The sequence below is a fragment of the Brachyhypopomus gauderio genome, chromosome 8, assembly GCF_052324685.1.
Source record: "Brachyhypopomus gauderio isolate BG-103 chromosome 8, BGAUD_0.2, whole genome shotgun sequence".
Taxonomy (NCBI): domain Eukaryota; kingdom Metazoa; phylum Chordata; class Actinopteri; order Gymnotiformes; family Hypopomidae; genus Brachyhypopomus; species Brachyhypopomus gauderio.
Window position 1 is genome coordinate 8887573 of NC_135218.1, and position 19517 is coordinate 8907089.

Below are 19517 nucleotides of genomic sequence, written 5' to 3' on the forward strand. Positions count from 1 at the left end.
AATAGCAACAGTAAAAGATCATAAAGTAGAAAACAGTATGTCACTGTAACAGATGCAATAGTTTACTTTAAAAAATAAACAGTATATAAAATTAATTTTTACAGTCATAATATGTAGAAAGCACACATTTTTAATGTTAATTTCAATATTTTAGGTAAAATATATTGGAAAATTCTGTAATGTAGTAAACAAGGAATTACCCTAAAAATAAAAAAAATATTCAGTCTAAATTACATATTTTGCTGATGAGTAGCCTACATTTCAATTTACAGTGAAAACCATTCATCAATTAGCAAAATCGCACCTTGATTTCTACAGAAAGAAAATGCTAAAAATATGGCCAGTGCTGAAAGGTAAAGCATGTTGAAATATAGGACAATGTACTGCCATTTTAGAAATTGTCTTTGTAAATATGGGTCAAATATTTATACATATAAGGAATACCGTGTTTTCTGGAACATAAGGTGCACTTCGATATTCAAGTCTTGTGCTATCATTGCTGCCTTCAGTCGAATGGTGACTGTAGAGACGCTTCTCCCGCTGTTCTTTACTCAATTACGTTTTACGTAATGTTCTCTGGTTAGTTTATCGCTGCCAGCGTACACATTACGTATCTGTGTCAGGGACAGATTTTTGAATTCAGTGCAGATACAAGGCGCACTGCTGATTTTTGAGAAAATTTAAGGCTTTTCTGCTTAAAGTCTGTAATATTGTGTAGCGTTGGTCCACTGGGGGCGTTATGTGTAAGTGTTATGACATGCTGTTGTTGATTATGTATTTGATTATATGTTTTATTAGTTTAAGTCTCCCTGTATTAGTTTATGTACAGTAGTTGTACATGTAGTTGTCTGAGTCTACCTACCGTGTTTGTGTAATGTTACAGTGCTAATGACCTGCCCTCATGTTTCACATATTGTGTTAAATACGCGTGATTACGGCTTCATGCGTGATTACGTTGCTAAGGCAAAATAAAAGTGACTTGTTGCCTTAAAATGTGGCAACCACTGGGAGGTCCTAGTAATGGCGGCCTGCCAGTAATTTACTGTGAAGTTGGACTTTACAATCAAATACTGTAAAATAATAATGGTTGTAATGTATTCATCATAGATATAAACAGTAAAAAACAGTTGTTTTTTAAATTATTCACTGTAAATAGGTTTATTTTAAAAAGTTGTTAATTTTACAGTGTATTATTGTAAGCTGTAAAGTCATTTTCCGTAAAAAGAACAGTTCTAAATGATGAAATTTATGGTTGTCAAAAAAGATACCGTAGTGTTTTTTACATTGTCACCGTTTTTTTTACGGTAAAGTTCTGGCAACCACAGCTGCCAGTCTTTTACCGTAAATTTAACGGATTTTTTTTACAGTGTGGGAGACTTTTTCACATTCACTTTGTTAGCTGATTGATAATAAATTCATTCTGGATGATTAGCTGTAAGGTTCCTATTTGTTTGCTTAGCCAGTGTTCTGCCTGTTTCCTATGTTTACATTTTTATTGAGTATTTTATGCCTTCCTACCCCTCTACACCAATCTTACCCCTCTACACCACAGTCTTACCCCTCTACACCACACAGTCTTACCCCTCTACACCAGTCTTACCCCTCTACACCACAGTCTTACTCCTCTACACCACACAGTCTTACTCCTACACCACACAGTCTTACCCCTCTACACCACATAGTCTTACCCCTCTACACCACAGTCTTACCCTTCTACACCACACAGTCTTACCCCTCTACACCACAGTCTTACCCCCCTACACCACACAGTCTTACCCCTCTACACCAGTCTTACTCCTCTACACCAGTCTTACCCCTCTACACCACAGTCTTACCCCTCTACACCACACAGTCTTACCCCTCTACACCACAGTCTTACTCCTCTACACCACACAGTCTTACTCCTCTACACCACACAGTCTTACCCCTCTACACCACAGTCTTACCCCTCTACACCACAGTCTTACTCCTCTACACCACACAGTCTTCTTAGCTGTTCACCCTGTACATGGCATCATCTTTCCATTATGAGACTTTTTGATACTGCAGTGTTTAGTGTTGATTTATGTTTGCCAATTACTCTAAAGGTTCATGAGATGCACCTCTGACCTGTGGTTGATCTAAACCTTTACAAATTCCCTTTCTTAACTGAATGCCAAGATTCACCTCAGTAACAAAAAATAAAAATACAAATAGATATGTAGGCCTACAAATTATGCCTGAGAGATTGTTCAGCACTTTTGCATGTAATGACCTAAAGCCTAAATGTCTTGGAGGGTAAGACAATTCAGCAGAGAATCAGTAGAACACATTTTGATAAACATGACATAAGCAACTGATAATGCAAAAAACAGCAGACAATTATTCATGAGCATTTGCATGAATGTACAAAATAACAAATGCTATTCTGATGTGCACAAGTGACAAGGAGATGTGGAGATTGAATGAACAGTTTTGAGAATTTCAATTCTGAACTGAGAAATTAACCAAATCGACTGAGAAAAACTGTGGCAAACTAAGAGAAAGGTGTGCCCTCCAGTGGTAGAGACTTGATACTACATGTTATCTTCGTCCTCTCAAAATGTTTATTACAAATGAGAAAAAACGTCTTTAGCAGTGAATTACTTAGTCAGTACACGTTAAGTGCTTAGTGTGGTGACTGTATACAAGGCAGTTCCCCTTTTATAAGGAGAAATGGGAAGTCATGAATCATAAATATGAAAGAATTTGTGCAATGTTCTTAAAATTAAATTGGAGATTTCTCCAATGCAACCTGAAGCTCGTGTTATAATGCACGTTTCAATGCAAGTTCTTGTTTCTTGATTATTTAACAATAAGGCACCAATGGACCTAAAAATAATGTATTTTTATAAGAGCAAAGAGTTAAAAAATATGACCATGATGTTTTGTAGAAAATAATCAAGGTTTGTAAAAAAAAATCTTAATGATTATCTTAATTATAATCTGGTGTCAAACTCTGGTGTCCTGTTACAATAAGGCACCAATGGACCTAAAAATAATGTATTTTTATAAGAGCAAAGAGTTAAAAAATATGACCATGATGTTTTGTAGAAAATAATCAAGGTTTGTAAAAAAAAATCTTAATGATTATCTTAATTATAATCTGGTGTCAAACTCTGGTGTCCTGTTACAATACATACAATACATTTTTTAATTAACATCAAATGCAATAAGCATTTCAGCACTCTATTATAAATCAACTAATTGTTGCCTATTTTCTTTATCAGCAGGTAGGATTTGGAGATCAGTGGAGATCACTGGTGTCCAGGCTGCTATGACCTCACAGCTCCAGGTCCCACCACCGGTGCTCAAAAGGTTTTCGCCGCACATTTGACCCACAGTGCACGTCACCGTTGAGCTTGTGATAAGAGGCAAAGTCATCGATGAAGGTGCATTTAAGCCCGAGTGGCTCCATCAGCGAGCGCATCTCTGTCTCCAGTGCACAGGTGCCGTTCACCTGCGGCCCAAATGGTTTGGGGATGCCCAGGTTCTGACCCAGAACCAGCATGTTGACCTGCAGACACACAAGCAACGTTCACCTTCCCACAGTACAGTACAACACAGATCAACAAGGTCAAATCATCACTGCAAAGCACTTTGTTAATGGAGCAGCTAATTTAGATCTAAATGTGTGACCTTAAACTCTCAGCTGAATTAACTGAAAGACGTCACTACTCTGGGGAGATGCAATAAAGAAATCTTTAAAAGTAAACATTAGAAATGCAATGTTCACAGTGGTCCGAAACAGTGGTTTTTCCTGGGAGAAACAAGTGAACTACAAAAATTCTATTTAGAATATTTATATGTAAACACAGCTTTGCAAAACAGACAAATAAGACAATAACTGTATACAGCATTGTTCACTGAAGGACCAAGCTGTACCATGTCAGGGTAATAGGCTCCAGCCCTGTTGCCCTGTTTAGAATCTAATTTAAACAGGATTGGAAGGTCAATGATATCGTCTTCATCCAAGCCAAGTTCTTTCTTCAGAACATCCCTGTTCCAGTCAATACAGTTCTGAAAGAGAGCAAGTGAAATGAGGAAGTGAAATAATTGTTTTCTAATCATGGACACCACCAGTATTTTGACTATATTCATTATTGTCTTGCATGTAGGGGCAGTCATGGCCTGGTGGTAGGGAACTGGTCTTGTGACTGGAGGGTCGTGGGTTCGATTCCCACATCTGAGGCCATGACTGAGGTGCACTTGAGCAAGGCACCTAACCCCAACTGCTCCCCGGGCGCCGGGCAAGGGCTGCTCACCGCTCTGGGCATGTGTGCACCACAGCCCCCAAGTAATCACTAGTGTGTGTGTGTGTGTGTGTGTGTGTGTGTGTGTGTGTGTGTGTGTGTGTGTGTGTGTGTGTGTGTGTTCTAACTGCACAGAAGGGTAAAAAGCATCGGACAAATTTCGATTGCGCTGAAAAATCACAATTGACCAAATATGGCACATTTAACTTTACATTTAAACAGGATCATACAATGTTTCCCATTTAGTTCAGTCCAGGGCCTGATATAGAGCGTCAGAGAAGCTACTGTTCTGTAAGGCATCTTCTGAGACCAGGGAAGCTACTGTATGTCTTGTTCTTCCACATGAGTGCTGGTCCAAACCACATCCCTCACCTGCACATAGACGTTCTCCGCTCGTAACCCCTCGTCACTCATGAGTTGGTCAACACTGATCTCCTCTTCTTTACCTGGTAAAATACACATAGTGTTTACCAATGGCAGCTCAAGAGAAACAGCCTGAACATTCACATTGGCAACCTGCCAATATTCACCTTCAAAGAGTTTGGCATTCCCATGTCCTTTGTCCTGCAAGCTTTTGAATAGTTTATATCCTGAATCTGGGCTGGCCAACAACAGTCTGAATCCCTGGGTAATAAAACAGAACCAGTCAGACTAAAAGGTTACTAACACTATCCTGGTGAGAGGAATTTATCTGCAGAGGCTGCTTTCTAAATGAGCTATTAGTGATGTCGACATAATACAGTAAAGTCTCAGCCCTCAAAGAGATCTTTAAATAAGAGATGTTGACAAGACTTGAAGTAATATTAGAGGGCTTTGCTATTTACCTTTCTGTCAGGAGCTGGGACAAAGGTCATGAACTCATCCACATGACCCACATCAAGCCAATCAGAGTAAAGGGCGATGGGTTCTTGAACCTTCTGAGCCCACAGGAAGTCCTGGACCACTTTAGCCATATTTCGGCCTTTTGCTGTACTGGTGATGAAACATTTCATCAAGGGTAAATGATTGTTGCCTAATTTATTTATCAGCTACAGGTAGAACTTTGGAGAACATAAATGACCTCACAGCTCCAACATCAGTCACTCCTCTAGCAGCACACTATATAAACCCAAACATCAAAGACTGGGGCTTGGAAGACTCACGTAGGGAAGGCCACACCAATGAGGATGCGGCCCAGTGGGTACGTCTTCCCATTCACAGTGACGGGTGGACTGACCTCCAGATTACCAAAGGAGTCCAGGCTGTTTACCCGCTCATCCACAGGGTAACGGGTCACATAGCCAAAGTCTGGACCCTGAAACAATGTCCAAGAGTGGGAGTTCAAACTCATACACTGCATTAGCACCCATGTGCAAGGGTACATTACTGGAATATTAATACAACATGGCCAAAAATTGAGAGTTCGCTCAGACAAGAGCAACAATTGGATTTACAACAAAACAAAAACAATGGCAGGACAAAAATCCAAACGACTGAAGGAAGTAATCCAGAAAAGTCAGTAATCCAGAAAAACAGTAATAGAGAAGATGCCTATGCCGAGTTACCATAGCAACCCATAGTATTCCAGGGACCAGGACCTCTGGTGGCCAGAAGCATGCAGCCTTCCTGGCCAAGTGTTTCTAAATATGCTTTATTAACAAATCTTTTAACTGACTTTACATCTCATGCCCAAAACAATAAAATGCAAACACTGTAAATACAAGAACAATCAACGCCATTGTGTTAGGACCTGTGCTAATAAGAACAGTATTGAAAGCATGACACAAACGGTGTGATAGTTCACCACAATTTATGTAAAGACAAATGGACTTCAAATGGTCTCACCAACACAGAGAACCACTGTTGTCATTTTAATGGATATCAAAAAACAACATTTATAATTAAAAGTATGGACAGTCATCCTTACCAGTAACACATTGTAGGGGAAATCTTTAAGCCCTCTATCTCGTGGAGAGTCCAGCACGACAGGGAATTTTTGGTGTGGCGAGTCAGTGTAGCCAAACTCAATCTCATCCTATGGATACACAGTAATGGAAAAATCACTATCAGAACTTCCATTGTAGCAGTACTCCAAATGCATCAAGACCAAGAATTGGCCAAAGACGTGGAGTCAGACTAATACACTTTAGTAAATGTAAGTTGTGCACACTAGTTGATTAACAAAGTACTCATGGTGGTGAGTGTTAGCCAGTCAGACCTGCATCCAGCGATCTCCTCGGTTCATGTACTCATGGCATATTTTCAGCTTGTACCCACTGCTCTTCACCAGACTTTTTATGGCCTTCAGAAACACCTCGTTGTCTGATGTGCTGCCAGTATGTGGGAGAAGAGAAAATGGGGTTGTCCAGTTGTTAATGACGGTCACTACGCTGTCCCTTTGCTTTGCTGGGCTTTAGTGTGAATTATTGTTCATTTCAGCCGTTCATTTCACTCAGTGTGTCTGAGGCAGAGAATGTAATCTGTATTTGTTCACACTGCTGTCAACAAATGAACTAAATAAATAAATAGTTTGTTCATTTCCCTCAGAACCTTGATGGCTGTGGGCCAGCTGGCTCCATGAGAAAAATCAGAAATTCTATGGCCATGGTAAGGATGATGGTAGTTAATGATTTTTTCAGCACTTACCTGCACACAAAGACTTCCTCAGGTTTGAGGGTGTTGGGAGTCATAATCCAAGGGGCAACATGAAACAGGACCTTGTCGGTGTATATAGGAGTTTCTGGGAAATCCTGGAAAACCCCAGTGAAAAATGTTAGGAGAGACTAATCAGTAAGGCTTAATCTTCACTTTACATTCATTAGCCTATCACAGTATGTCACAGAGGAACATTTCATCTGGTAGAGAAAATAATCAATGAAACAGCTCAGAGTTTTGAACAGTTTGAACTAACCTGGCCATTAGGCTCTAAAAGGCTGAGGTTTATGTTGACGAGCCCATCAAAGTCCTTATCAGGGAAACGAATGCCCTCCACGAAGAGCTCCTGCTGGGAGTCTCCACCCAGATAGGGAACCTCACCTGCCAGATGCTCCTTATTCAGCACTAGAGGATAGTCTTTCATGAAGAGCTTGAGGAGCAGATATTCTGAAAAAGACAAGCTTATTTCACTTTAACTGTAGGGTTTTTGGTCAATCAGCTTATGAAGACCATGCTGTTGTCCCTGGACATCTATCTATCATTCTTATTAATTTGTATTTTATAAAAAATGAGACATTATCCTTAAGGATTTCTAAGAAACCTACAAAGGTGTGTTGGTTTAAACGTACTCAGAGTGGAGCTCTGTGGATTCCCACTGGTCCTGAAGACCCTCACACTCTCAGCGTGACTCTTGGAGATGTGGAGGCTTAGCTTATAGCCCTCTGGGAGTGCAGCTGGACCTCTGGTGCGTAAGATCATCTTGGACATGTCCTTTAAATCTGCCATTACAACAACATCTCAGTACCTCTGTGTCTTACTGTACAAACTATGTTTTTCACCTGCATGTAAAACTACAATTTAGAATATATTTTCTTTGAGGACTTGTATGAACACCTAATGACCAAGTTAATGACTCTTTTAGGTTTTTACCAAACAGTTCAATTTTGTAGCTCTGTGAGTTCAAGAATGCCAATGTTTACACAAGGGTCTCCACCCATATTCTGTACATCTGCCCTTAAGTTCCTTGCTGCACAGGAATACCCAAGTTCCTCCTCTGAGACTTATGAAAGGCTTGAATACCTGAGACTCTAGTGACTTCCTCATTCTCATAGTCCAATTCTTTATTGAAAATGGACTCAGAATCACAGTTGACCAGCAGAATGGCACCATGGCCATTTGGACCCCACTTCCAAGAAGCCTTAGAGAAGGAGAGATGAAGCTTTTTCAGGGATAATCCACACTTAAAACAGTTAATATCAGACATCCCCCTCTATCCCAAAAAGGAGAACAGTTCCTGTTAAACTGTGATGATTATTCCAATTCACAAGTATTCAAAAAGTACAAAGTCTATCTGCATTCTACAAGGCAATAGTAGACAAATATGATGTAGATATTGCAATCACCTCATTGGAAACAATAAATAGTAGTAAATCTCTACCTTGGACTCCATGAAGAGATAATAAGTGATGTGTAGAAATCTTTTATTTAAGTATGACAGTAGTAGTAGTAAGTTGGCCAGACACGCACGCACACGCGCCTTACCCTTTATACCTCAATATTTTTTACTTACAAATAATATTATATTATTAGCATGAACATGTGGGAGGATCAGATAGGAAGTTAAATAACAGTACTTTCCTGAGCAAACAGGCACAAGCCTGTAGGAACCTGCTGAACCTTGTACAGGTATATCATTACACACCTTGTTTGGGTTGTTCTTCTCAACGATGCCATCTCGATCTGCATCTACATCCAGAGAGATTTCTGCAAGAGAACATTAGCAGGTTGAAGAGAACATGGTCTTTACCAGTATTATTTGAATGGTGTTGGTGACTAGAAAATGGAAATCATTTATAAGCAGAAAAAAAACAGAAACTACTCTGAAGGAGAATGACATTTTGAAGAATAGCTGGTTTCTGACATTTGAGTGACACATAGCACTAGGCCCAAGACGAAAACCGACAGCATGGTCACACAGGCCCTATTTTAAGAGGCATGTTTACTTAATTCAGACCCATATTTACTTGAATAAACTAGCCAATTTAACTTTAACCCAACTGTAAAGTTCTCATGCGCAGTCCCTCAGTGATATGTTGATCTGGTTGGGAACAGTTGGAGTCCAAATGCTACTGGTTATCATAGGGGAACATTTCTGAGACAAAGAGTACAGCTTAAGGTCGGGGGAAAACCAGCTAATTGAAGCGTCAGATAATGAGGCCTTGGCCTATCTATGCCTGAAAAGATAATCTGCTTCATCACAGAATAACGGTTTTTATTCTAACAAGTCGAATTTCATTTTTAGACTAACGACTTGGGACATGTGTACTTTTCTTTGAGGCATCAAATGAAGTGCTTAATATGGGTTCTGAAAGAGACAACTGATTGATATTTATATTTATATAATAAATTCTATGTACACAGATGTCCTAGTACATTGCATTTGTGGAGCAAGGGAAATTGTGTGTGTGTATGTGTATGTGTGTGTGTGTGTGTGTGTGTGTGTGTGTGTGTGTGTGTGTGTGTGTGTGTGTGTGTGTGTCTTGTGTCTTTTCTGAGGCTTACCAACAGCTGTAAGATGTAGCACTGCATTCCCAAGAACATTTAACTTGTTTCCATAGAACCTTACAGATAACTGAAATACAAATAAACTATATTAAACATTACAGTGGGATTGCATGGAAAACTGTCAAAACACATTTGTTAGGTCTGCTGCAGCAATGACCTTAGAAGCCAAATGTTATTGTACCAATCTAAATTAAATGCAGTCATAAAATCACAGAGGGAGACAAAAAAAAACCAAAACATTTTATGTTCCATGTGGTCAATGTTTGATGAGCTGGGAAGAGCCGGTTCAGGTCAACCCAAGAGAAGCTGCATAAACTGAGGTGGAGGGTGTGGTTACCTTGCTATCATTCACCAGATCACTTGCAGCTTTCATGGAGATGAACAGCACAGTGTTTTTAGTGAGGACTTGTGGAGAGAGAAAGGAACCCCCATCTGGGTCATTAACCGGGGCACCTGCTTCCACTCTGAACTGCACGGTGGGGGTGCATTTTATTGAGAAGAGCTTGCACTGCAGTGGGGCACACCTTCACAACACACACGTGCATGCATCACTTTCTATCAGAGATGTTCAAATAGAAAGATATTGCATTTATTTGGGAATCAGGATCAGCAATAAACTGTGATGATCGGAGGAAGGTGACGCGACGAGGCGCTTTGTGGTGAAACATACTTTTAATTGAAACACTCACATACATGACTCACACAGGCACGAACTTTAGACAAAGACGAGCACGAGACATTGCTTAAATAGGTGCAGAACACATTCCACAGTGATCACGAGACAAGGCACAGGTGAGACTAACGAACAGTGTTAGGAACGTTACTTTTAAAAAGTAATTAGTTATAGTTACTCACTACTTGTTCAAAAAAGTAACTGAGTCTTGAAAATGCTAATTTTTCTTTGGCTTGCTCCTGACTCGCCATTTCTGCCTCTTCTCCGTTTGGTGTGTCACTGGTGTGCTTCGACACGTGTGTAAAAACACTGGCTCTGATTGGCTACCATAACGCTGCTTTAGACAATCACTTACTGACTTGTTAACAACAGGAAAAGTAATTAATTATATTATCCTGTTACTGACAAAATGATGCCGTTACCTGCTACACTGCTAACGAACACGCTCACAAACAAACCACACCCACAAAACTACAAACATGAACATAACTAGCCGCAGACAACCCATCACACCCACATAGAGGGGTCCGGAGCTGAACCGTGACAGAACCCCCCACCGGGGCTCGCTACTCCCGGAGCGTTCCGCGAAGCTGGAAAGCCCCGAACCTACACCGACGGGCAAGTCCGGAGCCGCCGGAATCACGAGCCCCCGAGAGCAGTCTCCCCCGGTGGTGGGAACAGCCACGAACAGCTCTAAAACACCCTCCCTGGGAAGGCAGGGGAAAATACATTAAACACAGGCACAATTACAAACACACACACACAGGCACATTTAATATAAAAGGCACAAGAGGGAAAAGGGGGTTTGGGAGAAACATTGGGATAGACACACACACAGGTACTGGCAGCCATGAGATCGTTCTCCCCACTTGCAATCCCGCAACCAGCGGCGTGAACCCTCCTAGGGTTGGAGGCGGAGTCCCTCCGGTCTTCGGGACCGGTCCCCCAAGGCTCGCAGCACTGGGTGATGCTCCAGGCGAACATGCCCCCTCTTGCTTCACTCGGGGCGCTTCTTCCGCTCTTCTGGGCGCCACCGGAGGGCTTGCCTTTCGCCACGTACTGGCTGCTTTACGAGGTGCCTCTACTGGCGCCCTAAACCCCCACTTTGGGCCGCTGGCTACACCAGTGCCCTCTCGCACTCCCCGGGGTAGCATCGTCTCACCCCTTTACATCTCCATCTCTTCCTCCACCTCAGAGGCCTCCCGACCTAGAGACATGGGTTCCTCAGAGGTTGGATAGCATTAGCTCATACTGCTCCCCTCTGAGGGAGCACGAGGAACGCCCTCTCTGTCCTGGCACCCCTTCCCTGACCTGACGGTTTCCTCTGAGGGGCTAGCTTCCTCCTTCCTCCGCTGTTGTGCTCGGAGGGGGGCGAACAAACGGACGGAGGTGGGCTGACGTCTTTGCCTTCCTCCCCACAGTACTCGGTAGGTGCCGAGTAAATGGACGGAGGTGGGCTGACGTCTTCGCCTTCCTCCCCGCAGTACTCGGTAGGTACCGAGTAAACGGACAAAGGGGGGCTGACTTCCTCTTTCGCTTTTTCCGTGGCACGCCGTTGGCGTGGAGCACACAGAAGGCGGAGGGCTGACCTCCTCTTCCCCAGTCATTGTGGGAGCTACAGACATGGAGGGAGAGCAGCTGGTCTTGCCCTCGCTCTCCCCCTTCGAGTACTCAAAGGGAAGGGGACTCTTCTCCTCTCCGGACTCCTTGCTCCCAAAATCAAACTCAGGGGGGGTCAGGACAAAGGCACCTGAACCCACCACTATGGGCTTGTTCGTGTCCTCCTCCAGGTCTGCCAACGCGAAGGAGTCCCTCATCAGCGCCTGGTACCCCTCTCTCTATGTGGCTTCAAAGAAGATCTCTTCTCTCCTCTCCTCCTCCACTCGCACACGCACAGGGGAGGAGGCATGCCGACACTTGCCCTTCCTTTTACCCTTCTTGGTATGGGTGACGTACCCTGGCATTTGTGGCTCATCTTTCTGTGATGATCGGAGGAAGCTGACGCGACGAGGCGCTTTGTGGCGAAACATACTTTTAATTGAAACACTCACATACGTGACTCACACAGGCACGAACTTTAGACAAAGACAAGCACGAGACATTGCGCGAACGCACATTAAATAGGTGAATAACACATTCCCCCGTGATCACGAGACAAGGCACAGGTGAGACTAACGAACACGCTCATAAACAACCCACACAATCATACAATACAATCAAACCAACAATCTTTTTTTTTTTGTGTTAAGTCCCAGTCACTCTATACTGATCCCAAACCATCTGCCTTTAATGCAAGTTGAATTTGTAAATACTATGGCATTGCTTGGCATACTTTAGTATTATTTTTCTCCTACTTCCACTTTTACTCCGATACATTTTTTTACGTGCTGTATACTCATTTACTCTGCTGCTGCCTTCACTCAACACTTGAGCTTCGTAATCTAGGTTCACTTGACACGTTGTGACTGCCGCAAGGGTCCGCGCAGCAAAAATGACGCAATCACGGTGGCTCCGCCCATGCACGGTGGCCACGCGCGGTCCCGTCACGAGGTCGTGCACCTCTCGATTTTTGTGCGTGCGAAGTTACAAGGTGGAATTCATGCACTTGTATGGCACTTTGAAGGTCCATTTTCAGTATTTTCCAGCACCTTCAGCTTAATTTACATAATTATACAAATACACATATACTCAAAATTATTCCAAATAATTCGCTTTTTATCTCATTAAGAGATGGTACCGTGTTTGGTAACAGCAGAAGAGTAGCATAAGTGCTGCATAATAAGCTTGTTGGCGTTTTAATGTACATATATTGGCACCTTCCACACCTTCAACATTGAGTGATCGTAGCGGTGAGGGTGAGGAAGGAGACCACCCTGGCCCTACCTAGAGACCAGAAGTGTCAATTCAAGGTTCAGAAAGTAAAATTCCTCACCAGGATTTTGCTCAAGCTTGCTAGATTTTCTAATTGGTGTAATCCAGGTAAAATTAGTGGAATCAACACAATCCAGGAAGCCTGAGTAAAATCCTGGTGAGGACTTTTACTTTCTGAAACTGGAATTGACATCTCTGCTAGAGACAGTGTTTGCGTTTGCTGGAGTGAAAGTAAATTCCTATAGGATGAAGTGCCATCTCTGCCTCCCTAAAGAGGGTGAAATATTGGCCTTCAAAAATTCACCTTCGAACTTTAAGAAACACATCAATGTAAGCTACAAATATAATGCACAGAAGACACACCAACTTTAACTGTCAGTAAGCGCTAGTTAGGTTAGATATCTTAGCTAACTAATCTAATTATGTTCATGATGTGCTCCAGTATTCACTTAACATTAGCTGGTGTTAGGGCTTTAACTTCTATCAACCACTTTAGCCCAACGTGTTCGTTTGATGCAAAAGAGATAGCAGGAACAACATACCAAAATTATAGCAATACCAAAAAGGCCTTTATTAAAACAGAGCTATCTCTGGGGATCTCACACATTCCAAACAATTCTCATTTACATCAGAGAGATCCGAAGTAAACTGGTAACAAGCAGGTTTATATACTATGGCCCCACCCCTTCAGTCCACTTGCATGGTCATAGTTAGAGTTCTCAACGTACATGCATGACTGTCACGTATGGCCTCGCCCTCTCCCTTGGCTGTCACTCCGGGTTCCCTTGTGTCTGTGTCCCATGCCTGTTTATCCCGCCCCTCTCGTTTGTCTCCGTGATTCCTTGTTTGTTACCACGCCCCCGTGTCATTGCCGTCACCTGTCCCTAGTTAAATGTCATTGTATAAAAGTCCCAGTATTTCCCCAGTCTGGTATCCGTGGTTTTGTCTACTCTGTCGGTTTGTGTTGTTCACGCTGTTCATTGTACTCTTAGTCCTGATCGCCCGTTGTTCTCTGTTCACTGTTCTGTGTTACCCTGCCTTGATTGTGTTTTACCTGGTTCGATATGCCCCTGTATTTGTCCCACCTTGATGGCTCTCCCGTTACGACCCCTGCTTGTTACAACGACTCTGCATACGGTATGTCTTTTATTAAATCTGGTTCGCCTCAGCGTTTGTGTCCGCCTCCTCGCTCCGCTGCACATGCAGCGTTACATAACCACGGATCATACAAGGACACAGCGAGGGAGCGAGACTCCGGTGAGTTTGGTCGCTGTAACGAGTTGTTGGCTGCTTCAGTGCGGTTTAACACTCGTGTGTTACAGCGCGAACGAGCCGGAGACAGGAATACCCCTGGCGCTGTGGGAACAAGGAAGTCTCGTCGCAGACCTAAGAAAGCACAGCCACTTTCAGTTTCGGCTGGCTTTTGCGACGAGACTCCTAGTGAGCGCTGTGAGTCTGCCCCGCTTGGCGAACACCACAGGGGTGAGCAACCTGTGGTGCAAGCAGCGGGCAGACGGAACGAGCGCACAGACGAGCTTTTGCTTAACCCTCGGTTGGCTCTCAATGGCTGCTGCGAGCTCCCGACGCCTCAGAGGAGGCGGAGCCATCGTAGAGAGAGCCACCGAGGGGCGTGTGTGTCTGTGTGTTCTTCCAGGCTCAACCCGGACCCCGTGGAAGAGGACCTCCCTCCGCTGATCCCAGAAGCCGCTCCCCGAAGGCCCCCCAAGAATTTTTTGGGAGGACGCAGTAGCCACGCACTCCAGAAGTGGCTGGCTCGGACCCGGGATGACGTCAGTATGGCGGACACGCCCCCCGAGGACGTCAGTGCGGCAACTCCGCCCCCTGAGGACGTCAGAGCGGCGGCTCCGCCCCCCGAGGACGTCAGAGCGGCGGCTCCGCCCCCCGAGGATGTCAGAGCGGCGGCTCCGCCCCCCGAGGACGTCTTGTCACGTCTGCGGCCTGTTCCCGTGATCCAGAGGAGGTCGTCCACGCCAGTTCCCGTTCCCGCTGCCCGTCGGCAGTCCACGCCAGTTCCCGTTCCCGCTGCCCGTCGGCAGTCCACGCCAGTTCCCGTTCCCACTGCCCGTCGGCAGTCCGCGCCGGCTGCTGTCCCAGTGACCCAGGAGAGGTCCTCCGCGCCGGCTGCTGTCCCCGCGACCCAGGAGAGGTCGTCTACGCCGGCTGCTGTCCCCGCGACCCAGGAGAGGTCGTCCACGCCGGCTGCTGTACCCGCTGCCCGCCGTGCCTGCTGCCCGCCGCCCGGCCGCGCCTGCTGCCCGCCGCCCGGCAGCGGACCCCGCCTATTCCCGCTGCCCGCCAGCGGACCCCGCCTGTTCCCCTTGAGACTGTGCTGCCCCCTGTTGGGCATGGACTTTGTGTGCCCCCTGCTCTGCCCTGTACTCCTGCCTCTATGCCCGTGTTCCCCTTGCTCCCGTGTTCTGTCCCTGGCTTTGTGTTGGTCCCTGTCCCCGTGGTGATGTCTGTTCGTGTCCTTGTGCCCGTTCCTGTGCCTGTGTCTGGTGGTGTCGTCTCTGTCCCGGTCCCCGTGTCTGTTCCCTGAGTTATCACTCACCTTGTTCCTGTCCCTGTCACAGTCCAAGCCGTGTTTGCCTCTGTGTTTGCCCCGGCCCTGTCCCCTGGCCCCGCTCCCGTGTCTGTTCCCAGTCCTGTCTCGTCCGGCCCTGCTCCCGTGTCTCCCCCTGGCCCTGCCCGTACTGCCGTGCCCCGACCCAGCTCCTGTCCAGTCTCTGCTTCCCTGTCTCCGGTCCCTGCCGTGCCCCAGGTCCCTTGCCCTGTCTTGTCTGGTCCTGTCCCTCTGGTCCGTCCTGTGTCTGCTGTCCCTGTCCCTCGCCACGTCCCGTGATTCCCTGTCCAGTCTGCCCTTGCGTGCCCCGGAGTGGCACGCCTTGAGGGGGAGTAATGTCACGTATGGCCTCGCCCCCTCCCTTGGCTGTCACTCCGGGTTCCCTTGTGTCTGTGTCCCGTGCCTGTTTATCCCGCCCCGCTCGTTTGTCTCTGTGATTCCTTGTTTGTTACCACGCCCCTGTGTCATTGCCGTCACCTGTCCCTAGTTAAATGTCATTGTATAAAAGTCCCAGTATTTCCCCAGTCTGGTATCTGTGGTTTTGTCTACTCTGTCGGTTTGTGTTGTTCACGCTGTTCATTGTACTCTTGGTCCTGATCGCCCGTTGTTCTCTGTTCGCTGTTCTGTGTTACCCTGCCTTGATTGTGTTTTACCTAGTTCGATATGCCCCTGTATTTGTCCCACCTTGATGGCTCTCCCGTTACGACCTCTGCTTGTTACAACGACTCTGCATACGGTATGTCCTTTATTAAATCTCGTTCGCCTCAGCGTTTGTGTCCGCCTCCTCGCTCCGCTGCACATGCAGCGTTACAATGACTTTGCACTGTGTCCCAACCTAATAGGGTGTCCTTACAGGCAGTTGGTGCAAGTCATCTTCTGTGGAGCTTATCAGTATAGAACATATTCTACAGACACTTCACTCCCTATAGACCAAACTGTTCTCTGATGCAACAATATTCTATATGGCCCCTTGTGAGGGCCTTTTTAAGATTATGTATAAACTAATAGTTTAAGGCAGCAATTATTTATCTAATTAATAATTATATATCTAATTTCAATATCCATTTCATGAGCAAAATATACTTTTACTAATGTTATTGCTAAGCAAAAACTTATTTTCTCAACACTGGCAATCATAAAGGCGATGTCACGCTGAGTTGTGTTTTTAGCAACAGTAAGCCGTGTCTCTTTTCATGCTGACTAATCATGTGCCCATTTTATAGTGTAGTGTTTTTATAGGGTAAGGGCATTTATTGAGGGTAAACGCAGGGCAGTATGCTCACCCTTAGAATCCGACAGACGGATTTTACGTCCAAAATACACCTCGTTTTCTGAGCTAAATTAAGGCGAACTTGTACTTCTGCGTCAAACCTACGATGTAGTGGGACATAGGTTATCTGTTTTTTGTGTACGAAGTGTTAAGCCCAGTTTTTTAAGTTGCTACTTGTTTGTACATACAGAACACTTGTATTTGTGGTCTTTGACAGCTTTGATTTGTAAGTAATATATATAAAAACAATTGATAATCAAACTTTGACGGCTTCCTTTAATTAATTCAAAACACAATACTTGTACTTTTTACTTTCAGTACTTAAGTAATACATTTTAGAATAAACTACTTGCAATACTTAAGTACAAAAAATGCTGAATACTTCTGTACTTCTACATAAGTAAAGTTTTTAAAGAACACTTCAACTTCTACTCAAGTCACTTTTTTGATAGAGTACTTGTACTTTTACTCAAGTATGGGTCTCATACTTTATACAACACTGGGCATAACTAGACCCAGACAACGTAACACGCCCACAAGGAGGGGTCCGGAGCTGAACCGTGACATAAACAATCTTACTTATCTAAATGTAACTCAAAATGTTAAAATGTATGTTCTTAATGTTACAATCAAATACATAATAGCAAAAGCAAATTCACCACAGCTTTCAAATTAAAATAGTTCTCTCTCACGATCTTTCAAGTGCAAAGACTAACTGAACATCTGAACGGATTTTAGAAGACAGATCATACATTAGAATTAAAATAAATTTTTAAGCGTGAGAAAATTCCTGCAATATCAATTTATCACAAACTGGCACGTTTATGTAAACTTTCGGAGCTTTAGCGACATTGTCAGTTTAATTAACGCACTTGACAGCAAGAGAAAAAAACTAAACGAACTAAACATAAATATTACCTGTATAAATTCACTCTCAGTTCGGTTCCGACCACATATATCGTCTTTGTAGTCTGTCCACTCTCAAGTCGAAGCGTGCGAGACGGATTCATGGTGCTGCTCATAACTAAAGGCGTCGCCTACCAACTTTTATTTATTCCCTTAAGATTACGTTATTACCAATAAGAGTCCTGATTGGTCCTTGACTATCTGACAGTCGCCGTCACGGACGTAATTTGGAGGGGTGGGGGGGGGGGGGGGGGGGGACGGGGGGGGGGGGGGGGGGGGGACGACGACGCCCGTCCCACTTTTTCAAAAGCCGGCTTTGGTCCCCCCAGTTTTTACGGTTAGAACCAAATATTTAAATAGCGACGAATGTCCCCCCCACTTTTGAAATCAAAATTACGTCCATGGTCGCCGTTATATATATACAACATTGTAGGCTACTGATTCCTATTTCCATTAAAACATTTTGTAATATTCCGTAATATTCTGTAATATTTTGATCATTTGCGCGAATAACTATAATAAATAATAAGCTTAGCAGATATGGTGGTTGTGCGCGATTTAAAAAAGGAACATTAAAGTTAGGAAAGTCTACATGAAACAATATATGATGTAAGAGTGCAGAAAAAAAGCTTTGAGCTTGCAAAGAGTGAAGTGCCATAATAGAATTATGGCAGTCTGTTCATTTCTGAGATAGGATGTTTGATTACTGATACACTTTCAGATAAATCAGAATCAGAGTTCTTTTATTGTCATTGTAATGTACAGCGAGAATATGCTTAAAGAAATATAGCTAGGCGTTGCTTTCATATCATACATTCTTGAGCATAAGAGGTAAATAAATAAGTCCCATTTGTGCATACTTTAGATTGCTCTTTCTTACACAAGCATCACTTTAACACTTTTTCTATTACTCCATATCTTGTAGAGCCTATTAGGTGTTGTTGCTAGTGAAAATAACCTCACTAATATTCAATTACAACAATAAATAAATGAATCCAATTAGAATAATATGCAAATTAAAAGGTCATGTTAGCATATTCACCAGAGTATGATTCAAAATAATTCATCCCACTTCAGACTATTGTTTCATATCAAATGTTTACATCATACAATGGTCTTTTGTATTCTGGATGTAATTTCCCTTGGCTCTTTACACTATTACACAATAATAGCAAAGTCGCTGGTCAGGTTGTGACGCAATTTCACAAAACTGATATTTGTCATAGAGGATGTGTAGTAATAATGATGATCTAAAAATGACATGTCTGGTATGCCGGCATTAGGCGTTCACCTCACATTAACCTCCATTTGAAACTTAGTACTTACATGACAATGACATTTTAGATTATGTTAACTTGTATTTGTCCTATAGACACATTTCCTTATAATTTTCGTGAATTTAAGGTGACATTCTACACTTTAACCCTTTAATTTTCACTTCAGCTCATAATTAAATATACTGAACTACAGAGGCTAAAACAGTTAGCTTCATGTCGCTGTCAGATTATTTACAAACTATTCAGCATTTGCCCTTGTTACTTGACCAAATACAAGCGAAATCAGAATGTTTCTGTCAGTTACAAGTACACATGAAAATACTCGAACTGATATTTGTGAGTTCTGTACTTAATTATTTACACTAATGACTACGTCTATACTTTTTGCTGAATTGTAAAGTATACATACATGAAAGATACATTTTTTTTACCGCCAATCACAAATAGGCTACCTTACTTTACTCTG

At 43.6% G+C, this 19517-nt stretch overlaps 1 protein-coding gene across 1 annotated transcript; it reads right to left on the reverse strand.

The window, feature by feature from the left end:
* Positions 1–201: 201 nt before the first annotated feature.
* Positions 202–17878, reverse strand: LOC143521409 (protein-arginine deiminase type-2-like). Its single transcript, XM_077014240.1, has 16 exons — positions 17787–17878; positions 9808–9994; positions 9468–9537; positions 8608–8669; positions 7986–8103; positions 7535–7684; positions 7162–7352; positions 6897–7000; positions 6469–6580; positions 6178–6285; positions 5414–5565; positions 5096–5243; positions 4802–4895; positions 4644–4717; positions 3904–4038; positions 202–3535 (listed from the first exon to the last, which is right to left on the reverse strand). Exons 1-16 carry the CDS (start codon positions 17876–17878, stop codon positions 3302–3304), a joined length of 2031 nt encoding a protein of 676 aa, XP_076870355.1. The 3' UTR covers positions 202–3301.
* Positions 17879–19517: the final 1639 nt, after the last annotated feature.